The 21,113-nt window shown below is 37.8% G+C and overlaps 1 protein-coding gene across 8 annotated transcripts in view; it reads right to left on the reverse strand.

Moving 5' to 3' along the window:
* Nucleotides 1-21,113, reverse strand: part of DENND5B (DENN domain containing 5B) — a 199,377-nt gene that overhangs the window by 69,628 nt on the left and 108,636 nt on the right. For all 8 annotated transcript variants that reach the window (XR_005380009.1, XM_038577198.1, XM_038577194.1 and 5 more), the window contains 2 exons: nt 6,232-6,419; nt 228-764 (listed from right to left, as the gene is read on the reverse strand). Coding sequence is in view for 7 of the 8 variants with exons in the window: in XM_038577198.1 (XP_038433126.1) it covers nt 228-764; nt 6,232-6,419 (725 nt within the window). In the remaining variant the exon portion in view is untranslated. The remainder of the gene's footprint in view (nt 1-227; nt 765-6,231; nt 6,420-21,113) is intronic.

Genomic DNA, 21,113 nt, shown 5'->3' on the forward strand with positions numbered 1-21,113 from the left:
CCTAAGATGAGGTAAAACTTTGTCTTCTGAAACTAAACTGTTATTTTTACATGGACAAGTTGAGATGTCATTATAGGATGAAGGCCAAATAGAAGAATAAGTTCTTAATGGGAAGGGAGAGAGGAAAAATCTGTGGTGAAAAAAGTTAACAAGATCAGTAAGACAGCCAACTAAGAGCCATAGAAAGGGAAACTGTTGGGTTTTTTTGTTTTGTTTTGTTTTTTTACTTTGTCAAAGTTCTGCATCTGTTCTCGGTTGGTCAGCCAGGATTCCATGTCCTGGGCAGTCTGAATCACAAATGCTTCATAATCTGCGAACATCTGTGTAAAGCGGTTAGCAAAGACCTCACGGAGCTGCACATTGAGCTGGTAGTCCCTCAGTTCTGCCTCTTCACACTGCAGTTTTAAATCCTTTTCTTTTTCACTCAATGTGGCAGAAAGGTCCATTTTTTCCACGGTCACACCGGTCCGCTTGGCCAGAGCTTGGAGGCGGGCTATGGTTTCGTTGCCCTTCAGCAACTCATACATGCTGATGTTGTTAGTGGAGACGTTGCCATTCTTCTTATCATTAACCAAGTCCTTCAGGACCAGGTTCTTCAGTTTGGTGGCACTCTCACTGCCATGTAGGCTGCCCTCAGGAGGGATCCCAAATTGAAGAAGCACTTCAGAGAGTTCCTGGATAAAATCCACCTTATTGGGGAATTGTGGAAATTCTTCAGGCAATTCAATAAAATGGTTGTCAATGTCCACAAAACACAAATTAGCCTGAAAAAAAAAAAAGTAATACAAAGGTTTGATAACAAAATTTTTATATTCTAAAATATTCTCACCAACTATTATAAATAAAACCATAGATTACAAATTGCCTTTTCAAAAACTGAGATATAACTGATATATAACATTTTGTTTTATGTGTGCGATTCGATATATATTATAAATGATTACCACAGTAAGTCTGGTTAAAATCCATCACCACACATAATTATAATTATTTTCTTGTGATGTGAACTTTGAAGACCTTACACTGCCTTTTATGTTAACCTTCTGAAGGTTAAGAATTTTTATTCTTAAAAAATTTTTTTTCCCATACATATTTTATACCGTTTTTAATATAAATGGATATTTTCTCTGGGTCTTAGCAATTTATTATAATCTGGACATGATTCCATAATATATGACATCTCTTAGGCATTCCAAAATGAGTAAAGGTGGACAGAGTTGTACTTACAAATAGAAAGCACTGGGTAAAATGCTCACTGGATGAATTCAGTCTGAACTTTCTTTGCCATTCTACTGCTTTGACACTATTTGTAATTTAGAATTAACAATAATTGCTAAATTTTAGCAGCTGTAGTCCCCCCAAATGGGATGAAATTGGCAAAGAACAATCCAATTCACAGAAAACCCACAAATTTTCACTTTATCCAAAATTAGCTTCAACCTCTTAGCAAAACCATTTCAGGAGTTATTAGACAAACAGCAGGAGGCAGAGAGCAGTAGAGGCAAGTGCTTAGACAATTACAAATGATTATTCCTTGAATAATTAAGAGCTGATTCAGGAGACATTTTTGAGTTGAAAAAAGAGGAAATAGAGATCAGAGGAAAAAAATTTTTGAGTTTGCTTACACTATAGATTTTGAATTTATATTGAATAAAAAGACTTTTAAATATTTTCCAAGTAGTTATGGATAATTCGAGGGGCCAAGTACATGCATGAAATTCTCATTATCCCTCATGTATGTGATTACAGTAGACTCCATAACAGTATTTTACTTTTATTGTTCATACTCTCTTATTAATCAGAACGAGGTTGTCAGTATAAAGGAAGATTATGCTCATGGACTGTGGAAGGGTGGGAAGCCAAAGGTATAGCCCATTACATAAAACTGATCCTGACTATGTAAGTGGCTCAACATAGGGCATAGGCTGGAAGTCAATCAACAGAATAGAAAGTTTCATTTTGAGTTTCCCTCTCTCTCCTACAGCCCTCCACCCAGGTCAGCAAGGAGACAATTCGTACTGCCCTTTGATCCTATATGGTGAAAGGTGCAAAGAAGAGAGCAAAGAGTTGGGTTTTTACTTTTCTCTTGATCCCTGCTCTATGTCAGGTGATGGTGCACAAAAAGCACAGAAAATTTCTGTATTTAGCTCAATCAAAATTCAAGATTACCTTCCATCTAAAAACAGAGAATCAACAATGATTACTCTCAAGCCTGAAATGACCTGTGAATCCCTCTCTTTAATTCTGCAGATGCAGAAACTGAGCCCTAAGAAGTTAGGCAACATCCTGACACCTGTTCCAGATAAGCATCCTCAAACAGCCTGGTGGCTTTAAAGACTTTTTTTCCTCCAATTTTCCTTATCTCCAATATCAGTAGTTTCCTCTAAATAAAATAAGAGATGAAGGCAAATCTTGAAGACAGTATTGCTGCCTACAGCTTTCTCCAAATCCACATCTTTATATACGTATCTATAGTCTCTAGAAAGCAGGATGTGTTGAAAGGCTTAGGGAGAGAAAGTAGGTCACTATAATTCAGATGGATGATTCAGAGTCTTTAAAAATGGAAGAAAAAAATTCACTAACATGCTAATCTAAATGTTAGCTAGCAACCTCCCACCTCTTACATTTTGTACTGTCTCCTTCATTAATGTCTTCCTGCTATCCTTTTCTATCCTTCTTCTATGAAAAGAGAAAATGATACATCTGGGAAATTTTAAAGCTTGTTATGCTCATACAATCACTGCTGAATTGAAAGGATAGGGCAAGGTGGCTGTTCCAGCACCACATTACTGGCCTATCTTCATGTTTCCATAAGTCTCTCATACCTTCCCTATGATTGCTTAGATGGGCCCAAGTTGGGGTTTTGATTATCACAAAATGAAAACAGGATTATTAACTTGTGTTAGGAAGACTTACTGGAGAAAAACTAAAAAGCTTTTTCTTCTAAAACAAAGAACTCCATACAATAGGGCATTCTGATGATAATTTTTTTTTCACTTTTAATACCATTAAACTAAAAAATTCTATCAGAAGAGCTCAAGAAATATATACACAATAAAAATACACTTGACATCTCAATTTAACATTGTTTTAGGACTAGATATTTCTCTATCTTTACTGACCAATGCTGCTCACACATTCATGGTAGGTTATCACTTTTAGTTAAAAATGAAAGACATTCCTTCCTACAAAGACTTGAAGTTTAATCATTTCTTCTGCCATGAAGCCATCTTACATCCCTACCCTAAAGGAGTTCTGATTTCTTCTGCATATATGCTTAGTTCATTCATTCCTCTTACTTTTTTTTAACCTGTTTGTAATATTTGTAAATGACTTATTTTGAAAAGCAAAAGTTATATCTTACTTATCTCAATGTCTCCTAATCTAGCCTACACTGGTAGTGTATGAGACAACTGTTTGGTGAATGACTGAATAAAGCTCAAGGAGATAGTCATTTTGTGGTACTCCAAAAATGTATATAGGAGGAGGAAATATCCAGGAATGTAAAGTCAGGGCAGCTTTCTCTATACTTAGCGAAGGATACAGTTTCTCAATGGATGAAGTTAAGCTGGCATAGGGGTGAACCAGGGGAGAATATTTAAAATATTCCCATAGAAAATAAAATATTCCCATAGAACCTCAGGCAAGATACAATAAAAAAGAAAAGTAATTCTAATTTATTATTTTTTTATTTTTTGCCTACCATTTACTATAAAGATAAGCGAGAATGGGAGAAAGTGAGGTGCCATTCTCTGCAATTCATGCTCCTCAGTGCTATATCCTACCAACACTCTCCTCACCCCAACCCCCAAAAAACAATATAACAAAATGGTTACCTGTGCCTATCATTTTAGAACTATGGGAAAAGTAAGTGGGTGGTTAATTATAAGTCTATGTAGTTACATTAGTTAGCTAACAACTAAAATCATACCTTCCTAAAATAATCATTTTGTAAACTTATCATTTTCATAACTATTCTAAGAAACCCCTCACTATTTTTTTCTTTCTCTCTCTCCCTTTTTTTTTTTTGCCCTGTCACTATTTTTAGCTATTATTTTATTTTACAGTTTTCAGGGAAAAGAAGGAGGAGGTGAATATTATGAGTGAGTGTATTTATTTTATTTTTTAAAAAGATTTTATTTACTTATTCATGAGAGACATAGAGAGAGAGAGGCAGAGACACAGGAGAAGCACGCTCCTTGCAGGGAGCCTGACATGGGACTCCACCCCGGGTCTCTAGGATCAGGTCCTGGGCTGAAGGTGGCGCTAAACCGCTGAGCCACCCACGCTGCCCGAGTGAGTGTATTTAAATCACTCTTTAAAATGGCTTTTTTTTTTTTTTAACTTACTTCTCCAAAATTATGTAAAGTAGATTTTTTTATATCATCGTAAAATGTTATAAACACAAAGTGATCTGTAGGTATTCTAAAGATAAACTTAAAAATTCTGAAAGTTCTTGCAGTAATATCTGTGATTTTCTAATTTTTTACTCATTAAATCAAGATTCTAATAAATGTACATGCCCATCCATCCATTCATCCATTCAGGAAATAACATGGGTCAGTTATTAGCATATTCTTCTAAAATATGGGTATACTAACATACATTTTCTATACAGAAGCACTGCTACTTCCACAGCTGACCCAGGGTATTTCCTGTTATTCTACTCTCTGAATAGATGGGCATATATATTTATTAAAGAGTGTTGACTTAATGAGTAAAAAATTAGAAAATCACAGACACTGTTGCAAGAGCTTTCAGGATTTTTAAGTTTATCTTTAGAGCCAGAGAATACATGCAGATATGGAGACAGACAGATTTCCCCACTACAAAAATATTTAGGTGCCATTTAAAAACTCTCAACAATTATAACTCATGTAAAAATGGAAAGAATATTTATACACCTAAACATATTGCCTTATAAAATATAATTTAATTAATATACAAATAGACCAGATACTCAACAGGAAACTAAAAACATGTAACTATTAAAGTCTTCAAACTTAAACTGCATCTAAAATATGTTTGGCTAGTCTATTTCTTTTTCCTTGAAAATTTAAAGGATTACTTCTTTGAACCAACAAGATACTTAGATTAATCTAATAAAAGAGAAAACAAGAGAGTTCAGATAAAAGAGATATAATGTGGAGGCAAAAGCAGAACATGCAAAAGCTCAAAAAGAGCAAGAAAGCTCACATATACATTTTGTATGATCTGAATCAAGCTATTTTCCCCTGAAAAAAATGTTAATTTTGGTAGGGAAACATTCATTGGAATAAAGTGAGCAATAGATGATTACAGGAATCATTACTGGGTGCAATGGCTGTGGCCTAGTGTGTGGTATTTTAAATTCACTTATTAAAATGAGAATCTCCATGGGAAATAAGAACAAATAAAAGCAAAGTACAGCATGAAAGATTTTATTAAGAAAGGTGCTAATTAAATAGCTAATAATACAACGTAGTTAACTATTTAATGTTTTTTAATAGGCCATGGCACCCTCATCAATATTTCATTTCAAAGGTTTTACATTCCAATTCTGAGTACCATTAATGATGGTTAAAAACTAGATTCAAAATGCTTCCAAGAATTCCTATCTTCTTCTTAAACAACATCTGAAAATACAATATTCAGAAAGCCTAAAAACCTTAAGGTGGTCTAAAGATGGGATTAGAATTCTTATCTCAACCACCTAGTCAAGCTGACATTTAGAAAAACTTGGTAACTAGCTTTAGGTCTGAAAACAAAGAATACTAAAGTATTTGGTATTTCCATTGTCTATAGCTTGCGGAGAGATGCTACTTTTCATTTGATGGAAGTCAAGAATCAAATCCACCTCAATTACTACAATGACTTTAAAGATTTTAATGATGTGAAAACCTGGGCTATACTGTTTAAAAGCAGAATTTACAACATGAATGTGGAAAAAATAATTAAATGTTATTAGAATAATAAAGCAATTAGACCATGCTGTTGCTCTATCTTCACAAATTTATAGCTGTGAAAATTTGTCACTGTCCTGTTTGAACCATGCTTAATTATTAACTAGTCATGGTAACCATCAAAAGTCAGGATCTGCACTCTACGGCTCAGGCTCTACCCTAACCCTACTTGGGAGATTCAGGACAGTCATAGACACAGTTTGGACAAAGACCACGCTGTCTAACAATAAAGTGGCCTTGACCTAAATCAACAAACAGCAAATGCTTCATCACTCATTAGAAGTTTTACCTCTTGAGGAAGTTCTAGTTTAGAACGGTCAGTTCCTTCTTTTGACTGAAGGCCCATCAGATAAGGGACAGGAGCATCAAGAAAATGTAGTAGAGAAGCAGGGAGGATGGGTACATAAACATGTTGCCACTGAAATGGGAACAAAAGTGTGGTGATGCCTTCCGCCACAGTCATCAAGCGCTGATAATCTGTACAGAACAAGGAAAAAAGGAGAGGAAGATTCCAAATAAAAACATAATCACTGCATTAAGCTTAAAAATATTACTTTCCAGAAAAAAAAATCTTTTTTAAATAAATAAAATGTTTATGATTATGTAGAAAATACGTCAGTTCTATCCCAGTAGAGAATTAAATGATTTCACTTGAATGGTATTAAGGGGGTATGAGTAGGTGGGAAACATCATCTTATTCTTGCTTCTGAAATCACCAGGATGTAAGTTTACATTCCATTCCCTTAAAACATGGAGGAAACAAGACCAATTAAATTGCTCTTGGCAGGTCCCCAATGAAAATGTACAAGGATATTGCTATTGATCACTTTTTGTATACATGCATATCACTATAATCCCCAATTCAGAGGCTTTTTCTTGTGTGTATATATATATATATGATCAGAATTATGACCTATGGTTATCCTGATTATATTTATTTTAGCCTTCATTTTGTGGGCAAAAGAAATCCAACATATATATATATATACACACACACACACACACACACACACACATACATATACATTTATAATCATACTTCCTATATTTAACCCCCAACTATATAACTACCAAATCCAGAAACAATGTGAAAGTTACCAGAAAATTAAAGGGTAATTTTTGCTTGTGTTTTCTCCTCATGAATTAATTTATCAAAACTAAAAACTGCTTGCAATATTAAAGTGCCCTCCCCATTTTACTGAGATATAATTGACATATAACACTGTATTAGTTTTAGGTGTTATGATATAATGATCTGACATATGTATGTACTGCAAAATGATTACCACAGCTGTTAACATCCGTTACCTCACATAGCTACAAATAAAGAACTCTCTTAAACTACTATGCCATGGGGGTGATTTATACATCCATTGTCTATAATCCTCATTTAAATCTTTGGAGACAGATGTATTTAGAATTCCATTTTTTTAATAAAGGAGTATTATGCATATATCATATACATGAAATATCTAGGGCAGCACCCTATAATAAAACACATTAATATTTCTGCAGCAAACTTTAGGAGTGTCCCTGTAGGACAGATAAATAACTTAAATAGGGTCACTTTGGTTCAGGTTTGCTTTTTCAGAATTAAGTTATAAAAAGAAACTTTGATTTTCTGAATTTTTTTGGATTTGAGAATTGAAGAGAAAGGATATTAATGGACTTGTAATTTTGCTCACAGAATTCACTGTTCCCAAAAACAGTAATATCTGGGGGGAGTAAGATCCTGGGGAAGTCTTTTAAAAAGGTTAAAGAAAATGATCATGAGCACTGAGTGTTATTCTGTATGTTAGTAAATTGAACACCAATTAAAAAAAAAATTATTAAAAAAAAAAAAGAAAATGATCAGATGCTATTTGGTTCACATTAATTCAAAGAACACCTGACCAAGCATAAACAGGATGTTTTCTCCTTAAAAATCTTTCTTGTGCCGCTTTATAATTTATATACGACTACCTTTAATAGACTACAGTGGGATTTTGGTAATGAATCATCAGCTATCCACAGCCAAGTATACTTAGAAGTTTCCTTATGTGATTCATGATTAAGCCTTAAATTTTATGGGGCGCTTGGCTGGCTCAGTTGGTAGAACATGTGATTCTTGATCTTGGGGTTGCAGATTAGAGTCCCATGTTGGGTGTAGAGATTTAAAAAATTTCTTAAAAAAAAAAAAGACTTAGGGCAGCCCCGGTGGCTCAGCAGTTTAGCGCCACCTTCAGTCCAGGGAGTGATCCTGAAGATCCGGGATCGAGTCCCATGTCAGGCTCCCTGCATGGAGCCTGCTTCTCCCTCTGCCTATGTGTCTGCCTCTCTCCCTCTCTCTCTGTCTCTCATGAATAAATAAATAAAATCTTTAAAAAATATTTAAAAAATAAAAATATTCCTATAAACAGGTTTTCTTTTCTCTTTTTTTTTTATAAACAGATTTTCACCTAAAATTTAAGTCTTTTTTTATTTTTTTAAAGATTTTATTTATTCATGAGAGGCACAAACACAGGCAGAGGGAGAAGCAGGCTCCATGCAGGGAGCCCGACGTGGGACTTGATCCTGGGTCTCCAGCATCACACCCTGGGCTAAAGGCGGCGCTAAACTTCTGAGCCACCTGGGCTGCCCTATTTTTTTATTTTTTAAAAGATTTTTTTTTTTTAAGATTTTATTTGAGAGAGAGAGAGAGTACATAAGCAGGGGGAGTGGCAGAGGGAGAGGGAGAAGCAGGCTCCCCATTGAGCAGGGAGCCCAATGTCCCAGGACCCTGGGATCCTGACCTGAGCTGAAAGGCAGACACTTAACCGAAAGAACCACCCAGGCGCCCCAATAGGAATACTTTTAAAACACAAACACCAGGTGGCCCAAGGGGCAGGGGGTCAGTTATATGAAAACGAATAGCTGACCCAATTACTCAGGTGGGGACATGGACACATATGAACACACATACACGTGTGCGCACCAGCCAAGGCCCAGAGGAGCGGGGCTGAGACTGCTGGTACTCTGTGGAGATGGGGTGGTCAAAGGAGATCAGGTAACAGCCACTGACCACTTTGCTCATGATTGGGTAGATGTACGAGCTGTAGGACATGGGAGTCCTTCTTCACAGGGGCAGGGGTTCGCAGGTGACCTGAACCCCCTGAAATCTGTTGAAAGTCCCTAGTAACTGTAGCTCTGAAGTATGACAGGACTCCATAATGGCACTTGCCCTATGGGCTTTTTTTCTCTGCTGTGGGCTCAGTAAGGGCAGAGAGGTACAAATGTTATCTCAGTCTGCCTATAAGGCACAGTGCCTAATTTATAGCACTGCTGATCAAATTTTACTGACCAAAAAACATTCATTCATTCATTCATTCATTCATCTATTTATCTATCTATGTATCTATCATCTATCTATCTATCTATCTATCTATCTATCTATCTATCAATCTATCTAATCTATCTTAGAAAGAGAGAGTACATGCATGTGTGCACGGGGGGAGAGGTAGAGAGAATCTCAAGCAGACTCCACACTAAGCACAGATCCCAACCTGGAGCTTGATCTCATGATGATGAGCTCAAATCAAAAGTTGGATGCTAAACCAACTGAGCCACTCAAGTGCCCCTACTGACCAAATTTAATGATGCTATGGAATGTTAGCAATTTTCTTCTCCTATTGCAAAAGTCCTAACAAAACACAAAATAAGGAGTAGGAAGGCATGCAGACAAACTATGAGACCAAATTCAGAGAAATATCTTTAAGATTCTCTTTTATTGGTCACCCATTTCAACCGAGGATTGGAGTCCTTCTTAGAAAAAGGATCTCAGGAAGCCTCCACAGCTTTTTGGAAGTGCCTAGGGAATGAAAGCACAATGTTGCTCTACCAGGAAGATTTATTCTACACGTCATTCCTGAGGTTCGAGGAAAACAGAGCTCATTTAAAAATTAAAAGAAAGGAGAAAGAAGAAGAAAAAGAAAAAATAAAGGGAAGAAAACATTTATTTTATAGCTTCCTCTTTTATATATTTTATGATTTGACTATATTCAAAATGTACATTATGTATTATGTAGATGGGCTATTAGAAAAATAACTTGATTGTTCTGATGCATATCTGCTAACTTTTAAAAATTGCTATTATTTGGGGTGCCTGGCTGGCTTAGTCAGAAGAGCATGTGACTCTTGACCTTGGGGTCATGAGTCTGAGCCACATGTTGGGTATAGAGATTACTTAACAAAAACTTAAAAAAAAAAAAAAAAACAAATAAATAAAAATGGCTATCAGTTTTACTGTCTATAGAATTTTATTGTCGAAAAAAGTATAGGGACGCCTGGGTGGCTCAGTGGTTTAGCGCCTGCCTTCGGCCCAGGGTATGATCCTGCAGTCCTGGGATCAAGTCCCACATCGGGCTCCCTGCATGGAGCCTACTTCTCTCTCTGCCTACGTTTCTGCCTCTCTCTCTCTCTCTGTGTCTCTCATGAATAAATAAATAAATAAAATCTTAAAAAAAGAAAAGTTATAAAATAAGCTATTACCAAGGTTTTTTGGTATTATTAAAGATTAGTTTTCTAAGACAATTCCTTAAAGTTCAATGTTTCTAATTTAATCAGTTTCTTTAAAAAAGAAAAAGCAGTAACACAAAAATCTAGGTTTTAAAAAATTACAGTTTTACACATTATATAGGAGAAAAAAACTACTTAAATGTCCTTAAGTAATTTAAAGTAGGAGGGATATTCTTCCTCTAATCCCTTACCTACTTCCAATTTACAAATACCTTACCTAAGAATAATGTTTGTTTTTAAAAGATTTTATCTATTTATTAGAAAGAGAGAGAGAGAGCAAGCACACAAGTGGGGGGGGGGGGGGGTGGAGCAGAAGGAGAGTCAGACACCTCACTGAGTAGGAAGTCTAATCAGTGGCTCGGCTGGATCCCAGGACCTTGAGATCATGACCTGAGTTTAAAGTAGCCACTTAACCAACTGAGCCACCCAGGCACCCCTAAAAATAATGTTGCTCCATTGGTTAAGTGTCAGATTCTTGGTTTTGGCTCAGGTTATGATCTCATGGCTGGGGGACAACTTGCTCACAGGGAGTCTCCTTGAAATATTCTCTCCCTTTGCCCATTGCCCCCTGTCCCGTGCTCACATGCATGTGTGTACACATGTGCTCTCTCTCTAAAAATAAATCTTTAAAAAAAAAGAATAATGTTTTTAAGGAAAAGGAGGAGTGAGAAGATCCATTTGGTTAAGAAATAGTGATCATTTACTCTGTCACTGCTCTTCAGTCAAAACCCCAGGAACATACCTTTATTTGAACAGGTTGTGTTTACTACTACTCCTTACTGAGAGGGAGAACACACACCTTGGGGATCTGTGGAATGTCTTCATAAGGGGGCTTAGAGATCACCTATTATAGCATTTGGGCTGGGTTTGGATAATTTTTGGGAGGGTATAAGGAAGTAGAGACTTGCTTTGGATTAGATACTGTAAGAAATGAAGGCATTTCTATGACAGGGTATCTCAATATATCTGATATAGAGAAAGCTGATTAAGGTAGGGTTAGAACTGTATTTGGTAAGGAAGTGAACCAGCAGTTACTAATTCAGCAAGAGAAGATATTTGGTATGTTGTGGGGTGCACAGTGGTCTTCCCTTGAAGTGGATGTTCCTGTTGGACTATTTATATTCTACAGGCATCATGGCTCAGTTGTGAACATCAGATCAGTATGCATTAAAGTGAGCCCTAGCTTGAGAGCTTGATCAGTTCCTGGGTGTCTGTGACTACTTTAATATTCCTTTCTCAATTGTAAGCCAGGCACAGGTGAAAGGCTCAAGACTGTAAGCAGTCTGATCCTGTGCCAGTTACACATTTATTGCCTCAGTACATGGTCTATGGACAATGGACTAAACCAAGTGTTTTCTTTTACAGTGAGCACAATGTTAAGGCTTGCCAGTAGAAGGCGATGCAGAGATACTGCAGGAGGAAGGAGCTTTTCGTTTTGGTTCTAGTGTACAACTGTGTTTTGTCTGTTCTTGCTCCTGTTGCATGCTTGGTCAGTGGTGTGGTTATATGAAGACATCTGGTGGGTATACTTCCCTAGCCATCTGCGGAATGGGAGTAGCCTCAGTGACTGGGCCAGTGGTCACTTTCCCATGGCCCCCCTAACATGGATCTCTCACACCCACAGTGGTGTCCTGACAATTTCTCCCATCCAAGTACTAACCAGGCCCGACCCTGCTTAGCTTCCGAGATCAGACGAGATCGGGCGCGTTCAGGGTGGTATGGCCGTAGACCCTGACAATTTCTGTGCCCATTCACCAGCCACAGCTCACCTGACCCTCAGAGGTTTGTTTCCTTTTGCCCAGCAAATTAAGGATCAGCTCTGGACCAGGCAACCCACTGACTTTCTCCACCATTCAATGGGCCGCAACTACACTTTATTCAGTGAGATATGAATGTGTTTTGGAAATGGGCACCCCCCTCCACATCTGTCTTTCCTTGGTACCTGTTAGAGTTTTCTTCATGTCTTTATACTTTCTATTATAGCTTAGTAATTCTTCATATTACATTTCTCTGTTTAAATTACAGATATGGTTAATCTGTTTTCTGACTGGACCTAAGTTAAAAGGTCCGGGGTTTTAAGCAGTCAAATCAAATCCCTAGCAGCCTGGCTACCTTTTTTTTTTTTTTTTTTTTTAACTGTTGGTAGGAAAAATGTTCAATCTCAGAGAAAACAAATTCTTCAAGTAATGGGAAGTAGCACCTTAGGCTATTTTCTTGCTTTGATTATGGAAAACTTTCGCATGGAGAGTGAAAATAAATTACACACTTTCCCCTCTTCTATCAGACTTTGAAAGACTCATATATATGGTTTCTATTTCCTTCAGTACCATTCTCCTACCTACTTGGGTATTCTATGTCTGTCTATTCTTTCCAGTTCTGTGTTCTCTTCAAGACTGGTTGAAATGCCACGTCCTTTTTTTTTTTTCCTTAATTTTATTTATTTATTCATGAGACACACAGAGAAAGAAGCAGAGATATAGGCAGAGGGAGAAGCAGGCTCCCTACTCCCTGTAGGGAGCCTGATGTAGAACTAGATCCCAGGACCCCGGGATCACCAACTGAGCCAAAGGCAGACGCTCAACAGCTGAATCACCCAGGCTCCCCACATCCTTTTATACAAGACATTTCTTTTTAACTGAATCAAGAAATAAAAGAGCTTTCTTCTTTAAGTATGTTTTGAAAAATTTGACTTTAGGAAAATTATTTTTGTTTGATACTCAAAGTGATTGAGTGTGTAAAAGACATTCTTTTCTTTTCTTTTTTAAAGATTTTATTTATTTATTCATGAGAGATACAGAGAGAGAGAAGCAGAGACACAGGGAAAAGAGAGGCAGGCTCCATGCAGGGCGCCCGATGTGGGGCTCGATCCCAGGTCCTCAGGATCACGCCCTGGGCCGAAGGCAGGAACTAAACTGCTGAGCCACCCAAGGATCCCCCAAGACATTATTTTCATATTTAAGACATGCCTCAGCACAACATACGAGGCTCTTCATGACTTGGTCCTTTCCTGCTTCATTTCTTACCACATTCTGTACACAGACAAATCATCTGCCTGTAATCCATTCACTGAATCTTAACATGTTTCCACAGGTTTCTGTGCCACTGTATATACTTTTTCTCTGTCTAGAAGGTCCCCTCCCCTTGTGCTTGGCTGAATTCCACTCTTTCCTTAGGTACAGTTCCTTTGCAAAGCCTTCCTGAAACACATCATTAGTAGAGTCCCTTCTATGTGCTTCCACAGCACCCTATCTTTATTTCCATCACAGTGATTATTCATCTCATTAAAACTATTACGATTCTAATTATCTGTTTATATGTCCCTCTTCCTTACTGTACCATCATCTGTCAGACAGCAATAACTGAATTTTTTTAATGATTTTATTTATTCATGAGACACACAGAGAAAGAGAGGCAGAGACACAGGCAGAGGGAGAAGCAGGTTCCATGCATGAAGCCTGATGTGGGACTGGATCCCGGGACTCTGGGATCATGCCTTGAGCCAAAGGCAGATGCTTAACTGCTGAGACACACAGGTGTCACACAATGACTGTATTTTTAATCTCAGAATTTCCAGTACTTGGTGTATAGAGCCTACCACATAGTGAGTGGTCAAGGTAAATGTGTGTTAAGAAATAAATATGTAATATTTAAGGCATGTAGAATAAAACTATTCAGACATTAAAAAAATTATGCTTTACTATGTTATACAGAATACATCAACAAAAATTTGTCTAGCAGTGGCTATATGCAGACCCTGAGAGAGCCCTGCCTCTGCTATCTCAGCCCCTGTCTAACCAGCATCATTGTGAAGACCATGGTTGGACATTTGACAGGCCTGCAGCTAGACCTGAGGTAGGGGGCACAGGATGGGTAGTGGCACAGGCAACTCCAGCATTGGCTTCTGGCTCACTGTCCAAGGAGGAGGCCACGTCTATTGGGATTTGTATACTGCAAAGTGTTGCCAATGGAGGCATGAGGCTGGTGGTGGCCAGCACACCTTCGGTGATCATGATACGGCTACAAGATTACACACCTACAATCCTGGGTGCAGAGATTGGTCACCACCTAATGCTGGCCTCTAGTGCATGCATAATTTAGCTCATTTCTCTGGCTCCAGAAATTCATCTCTGATACTGCCAACAATGCCTTACAGTACTTCAAAATGAAGGGCACAGCCTCTGGAAGCTCCCAGAGCAAGAGCTAGGATTACAAGTTTTCTAAGGATAGAACTTGACCCTTGACCTCCAAGTATGGATGGCATTGATGTGAAGAAGCTGCACTACACTTCATTTGAGCTAACTAATGTACTTTTTGTCCTTGTCCCCACACAGACCTGTTTTTATAAAACTATTGTAACAGCAACAAAAACTGCCTAAAACTCACAAAAACATCACAAAAGACAGAATACAAATCCAAATAACCATAAAAAAATTCAATGGGTGAATAATGAGTCACATTCTGCTTACCATGTTCACAAAGATTTAAAAAGAAAATCACAGCAAAGGTGTGGAGGAAAATGTATTTTCACAAGTTGCTAGAGCTATTTGGCAATAGTTATCAAAAGCTTAAAAATCCACAGATCATTTGATCCAGCAATTCCAATTCTAAGAATTTATCATGTAAGTATCAAAAAACATATGTATGTGATGTTTTATGTATAAAGTGTTATTTATAACAGTAAACTATTTGTAATACCCTAAATATCTAACAAGAAGGATCTGATTATAACAGTTGTGGTCAGTTATATAATGGGATATACTGGCGCAATTAAAAGCACATCTATACTATGAACATAGAAAACGAAAGTGTCCTTGGCAGCAGCTAAGTATTAAGAACTTGCTGAAATTTCACTTCTGGGTATAGGTCCAAAAGAACTGAAAGAAGAAACTTGAAAAGATATTTGAGCATCAATGTTTTTAGTAGCATTATTCACAGTAGCTAAGAGGTGAAAGCAATTCAAGTGTCCATCAATGAATGGATGAATGGATAAACAAAATGTGGTATATACACATACTGGAATACTTTTCAACCTTAAAAAGGAAGGAAATTCTGACACATGATATAACATGGATGAACCCTGAGGGTCACTTAAGTGAAGTAAGTCAGTCACAGAAAGACAAATATTGTGTGTTTCTATTTATATGAGGCACCTAAAGTAGTCAATTCACAGAAATCAAAAGTAGAATGGGAGTTACCAGGGCCTGGAAGGGGAGGGATGTGGGGAAGTGTCCAAAAGGTACAGAGTTTCAGTGTTATAAGATGAAAATTCTAGAGACTGCATAACAATGTGAATATACTTAATCCTACTGAATTGTTCACTAAGAAGTAAGATAATGAATGGTATATATTTCTTTTTTTTTTTTAAGTTTTATTTATTTATTTTAGAGAGAGTACAGAAGGGGCAGAGGGAGAGAAAGACTCTCAAGCAGACTTCCTGCTGAGTACAGAGCCTGACATGGGCTGAACTGAAATTAAAAGTTGGATGCTTAGAGGCACCTGAGTGGCTTAGTTGGTTAACTGTCTGCCTTCAGCTCAGGTCATGATCCCGGGGTCCTGAGATGGAGCCCCACATTGGGCTCTCTGCTCTGCAGGGAGTCTGCTTCTCCCTCACCCTCTGCCTGCAGCTCCCCCTGCTTGTACTCACTCTGTCAAATAAATAAAATCTTAAACAATAAATAAACAAGAATCAGATGCTCAACCAACTAAGCCACACAGGTACTCCAGTATGTACCTCTTTAAACACAATTTTTTAAAAACTTGCTAAATCAGGGGTGCCTCAGCCAGTTAAGCATTCTGACTCTTGATTTCAGTTCAGGTCATGATCCCAGGGTCTGTGATCAAGCCCCATGTGGGGCTCATCGGGGAGTGTCTGAGATTCTCTCTCTCTCTGCTTCTCCCTCCCACACATGCTTTCTCTCTCTCAAATAAACAAATCTTTATTATTTTTTAAAGATTTTATTTATTTATTAATGAGACACACAAAGAGAGAGACAGAGACACAGGCAGAGAGAGAAGCAGGCTCCTTATGGGGAGCCTGATGTGGAACTTGATCCCAGGACCCTGGGATGACCTGAGCCAAAGGCAGATGATCAACCACTGAGCTACCCAGGTGTCCCAATGAACAAATCTTTAAAAAACTTGCTAAACCTAATCTATATGAAAATAATCTGTGGGCAACAGAATCCACAAAAAATGGATAATTTATGAGAATAAATAATTTGAATTTAACTTGAAAAGAAGGTTTTATTTGATGTTAGATGACTTTTAAAAATATATATATATGTGTGTGTTTCAGGTCAAACAGGGTTTGCAAAACAGGTAATGAACCAAATGTTGAGAATTATTTTTTTTATTAAAAATTCTTATTTAATTCACAATTTTAAGTGTAAAAAGTACATTAATCACAAGTTACCCGTGACACTGTATAGTGCCTCTAAAATTCATTGGCAACGGATTGACATCAGGCCTTTTTTTAGGCAAATTATTATCATAATTATTTAAAGATTTATTTATTTGACACAGAGAGAGGGCGCCCAAGCAAGGGAGCAGGCAGAGAGAGAAGCAGGCTCCCTGATGAGCAGGGCTCGATCCCAGGACCTTGGGATCATGACCTGAGCCGAAGGCAGATGTTCAACCAACTGAGCCACTCAGGTGCCTCTAAAGCAAATTATTTAAAATAAAAATGGGGATCCCTGGGTGGCGCAGCGGTTTGGCGCCTGCCTTTGGCCCAGGGCGCGATCCTGGAGACCCGGGATCGAATCCCACGTTGGGCTCCCAGTGCATGGAGCCTGCTTCTCCCTCTGCCTATGTCTCTGCCTCTCTCTCTCTCTCTCTCTCTGTGTGACTATCATAAATAAATAAATTATTAAAAAAAATAATAAAATAAAATAAAAATGTACCCCTCTATATCTCTTCATTCATAAGAATATAATTTTCTAGTACCCAGACTACCTGTATAAAGTGGTATCTCTTATTGTTTCATCAACAGACGTTAAGAGAAAAAATTAAAAAAAGAATTTAAAAAAATTAAAAAAATAAATTAAAAAAAGAGAAAAATTAAGTATCTGCATATAATTAAGTACTTACGTTGTTTAAAGTAGATTGAATATAATTGTTGGCAAGAGAGAAAACAGACATGGATTATTTTCCTATTTTATATTATTATTAGTTAGTTAAATTATGCCTAGCAGCTGTTATATTCTGTAATAGCTGACACAATCAATATGTTCATTTTAAATTTAGTTCAGTAATCTTTTTCAAACACTTCTATTTATGATAGTATGATAGACTAGAGCTCCTGTTCTTTTTTTAGAGCTCCTGTTCTAAACTAAAAATGCTAAAGAAGGGATCCCTGGGTGGCTCAGCCGTTAATTGCCTGCCTTCAGCCCAGGACGTGATCCTGGAGACCCCGGATCAAATCCCACGTCAGGCTCCCTGCATGGAGCCTGCTTCTCCCTCTGCCTGTGTCTCTGCCTCTCTCTCTCTCTCTCTCATAAATATTACAAAAAATAAAAATGCTAAAGAAAATAATTTTAAAACACCAAATTCATGAATATATGGATTTGCAAAAAGTAAGGGAAGAAGTTATTAGAGGTCAGGAACAAAATGGGAACAAGGGTTCAGAGTGGCAAGGCTGAAGTGTCTCACTTTCTTCAAGGCATTTACTGATCCAAAGTGGCCCAGAGCTTCAGTTTTATTTCTGTGCATGTTGAGGTACAAAGTCTAAGGGCTGGGATTCACAGAGTAGATCCTCTTGCATAAAAGCTAGGACCCAAAATGGTAGAAATCTCAGGGAAAAGGGATCCAGAAAGGAAAAACAAAACAAGAATAATAAAAAGAAATACCCTACTGCCAAGAAAGTTGTCTGTCCTGGCCCTAGCTCTGGGAGGGAGGGGAAAACAGTCCCTTGAGAATTTCTATCTACTGGCCATTTCCAGGTATGTTTAGGGCGCCAACTCATGCTATCTGTAAGGCAGAAAAACATAAAGGTGAGAATTTTGCTGGAGGGCACGAGGGTAGGGGATGGGGTCACTGGGTGATGTAATGAGCACTAGGTATTATGTAAGTCCGTTGAATGAATCACTGAACTCTACCTCTGAAACGAATAATACACTGTATGTTAATTAATTTAATTTAAATTAAAATACTTAAAAACAAACAAAAAAAGTAGGTCTTTGTTAATAAGCTCCACGCTGGGTGTGGAGCATACTTAAAAAAAAAAATAGTAGTCCTGTATTGCCAGTGAACTCAGATGCTTTGTGAAAGTAAATACAAATCATTCCCACAGGAAGAAATCCTCAATCTTTAACCCATCAGATACTGAATTTGTCTGATAAATAATATAAAATACATTTGTTTAATATGTTTAAGGAAATCAAAGAAAGAATTAAGGAGTAAACTGTTTTAGGGCCACTGAAAGCAAAATGTCAAAGGAAAGATTAACTACAGATTAAACACAGGTAAGAAGAGAATAAACTGGGAGACAGATGTGAAAAAAAATCACCCAAAATGCAACAAAAAGACAAAGAGATACAAAAAGAGGTTGAGAGATATGGAAGATGAAGCAAGACAGATTAACAGGTTTAATGAAAGTTTCAGGAGGAAAAATAGAAATCTTCCCAAAACTTGAAACACATTAACCCTAGATTTCACAACAAACCACAAGCAGAACAAATAAACCCTCACGGAGATAAATTACAGTCAAAATAAAGGTCATGAAAGGCAACCGAAAATCTCATACACAGCCAGAGTGAAAAGACAGATTTCTGGCCAAGGAATGACAATTAGGGTAACTTTGACAGACACTTCTCAACAGCTACTCTAGAAACCAGCAGACGGTAGAATCTTATTCTCAAAATGCTAAAAGGAAAGAAAAGAAAAACCAAAACCCCAAAACCCCCACAATTTTTAACCTAGAGTTTAATATCCAATAAAATCATCTTTCTTTTTTTTAAAAGATTTATTTATTTATTTACTTATTTATTTATTTATGATAGACACAGAGAGACAGAGAGAGACAGAGAGGCAGAGACACAGGCAGAGGGAGAAGCAGGCTCCATGCCAGGAGACCGACATGGGACTCAACCCCAGGACTCCAGGATCACGCCCTGGGCCAAAGGCAGGCGCCAAACCGCTGAGCCACCCAGGGATCCCCTAAAATCATCTTTTAAAAACACAGGCAAAAAGAAAACAGTTTCAGGGAATCCCTGGGTGGCTCAGTGGTTTAGCACCGCCTTCAGCCCAGGGTGTGATCCTGGACACCCGGGATCGAGTCCTGTGTCGGGCTCCCAACACGGAGCCTGCTTCTCCCTCTGTCTCTGCCTCTCTCTCTCTCTCTCCTCTCTCTCTGTGTCTCTCATGAATAAACAAAATCTTAACAAAAAAAAAAAAAAAGAAATGAAAACAGTTTCGGATGAACAAAATCTCATTGAAAATGCCACCTCATTTGGGGAATGTCTAAGGATACACTTTAGGAAGGAGACAGATCCCAGAAGAACCACCTAAGATACAAAATGGAATGTAAAATTTTAAGAAATGGCAGTTGTGGTATTAAAAAGAAAACCACAGATCTAAAATGGGGTTACTTATACTAGGTAGGCCATGTCACCAACCTGGGGCTTACTATCTAATCTAATTACAGTTTCAACCTCCTCCAGAAATGCAGTCATAACTGGTCAGTGTGGAATTTCCTAGTCAGCACTCGTGAGGTAATCTACCTAATAAGACCCTTTTGTCCCCATAGGAAGGTGGGGGGACCTCTCTTAAAATAATCCTTTTTTCTTTTTATGACCTGCTTGTCCTGCCTTTAAAAACTTTTCCCTTTCTATAGACCTTTGGAGCACCCCTGTAGTTGCTAGATGGAATACTGCTCAATTCATGAATTGATTAATAAAGCCAATTATATCTTTATAATTTACTTGGTTTAATTTTTGTTATTTAATGGTGGGTAAATTTAAACAAAATCAAGTGTATAAAGTAAAAATGACTTACATGAAGGATTATCAAAATTCTGAACAACTGTATCAAGTAAGCTATGACAGGGGTGGCTAGAATTAAAGCACTTTACAGTATTAGTATTTTATTTTATTATTATTTTTTAAAAGATTTTATTTATTTATTCATGAGGGAGACAGAAAGAGAGAGAGGGGCAGAGACACAGGTAGAGGGAGAAGCAGGCTCCACGCAGGGAGCCCGATGTGGGACTCGATCCCGGGACGCTAGGATCACACCCTAGGCCGAAGGCAGGTGCCAAACTGCTGAGCCACCCAGGGATCCCCTCAATATTAGTATTTTAAAGATTCTTTTTTTTTTTTTTTTTTAATTTTTATTTATTTATGATAGTCACACACAGAGAGAGAGAGAGAGAGAGAGAGAGGCAGAGACACAGGCAGAGGGAGAAGCAGGCTCCATGCACCAGGAGCCCGACGTGGGACTCGATCCCGGGTCTCCAGGATCGCGCCCTGGGCCAAAGGCAGGCGCCAAACCGCTGCGCCACCCAGGGTTCCCTATTTTAAAGATTCTGATTGACACAAGACTAAGTGTTCATATTAAAATTCCAAAATTAACCCATTAAGAGAGGGAAAGCGCTGGGACGCCTGGGTGGCTCAGTGGTTGAGCATCTACCCCAGGATCAAGTCC

Source organism: Canis lupus, chromosome 27 (assembly GCF_011100685.1).
Source record: "Canis lupus familiaris isolate Mischka breed German Shepherd chromosome 27, alternate assembly UU_Cfam_GSD_1.0, whole genome shotgun sequence".
NCBI lineage: Eukaryota > Metazoa > Chordata > Mammalia > Carnivora > Canidae > Canis > Canis lupus.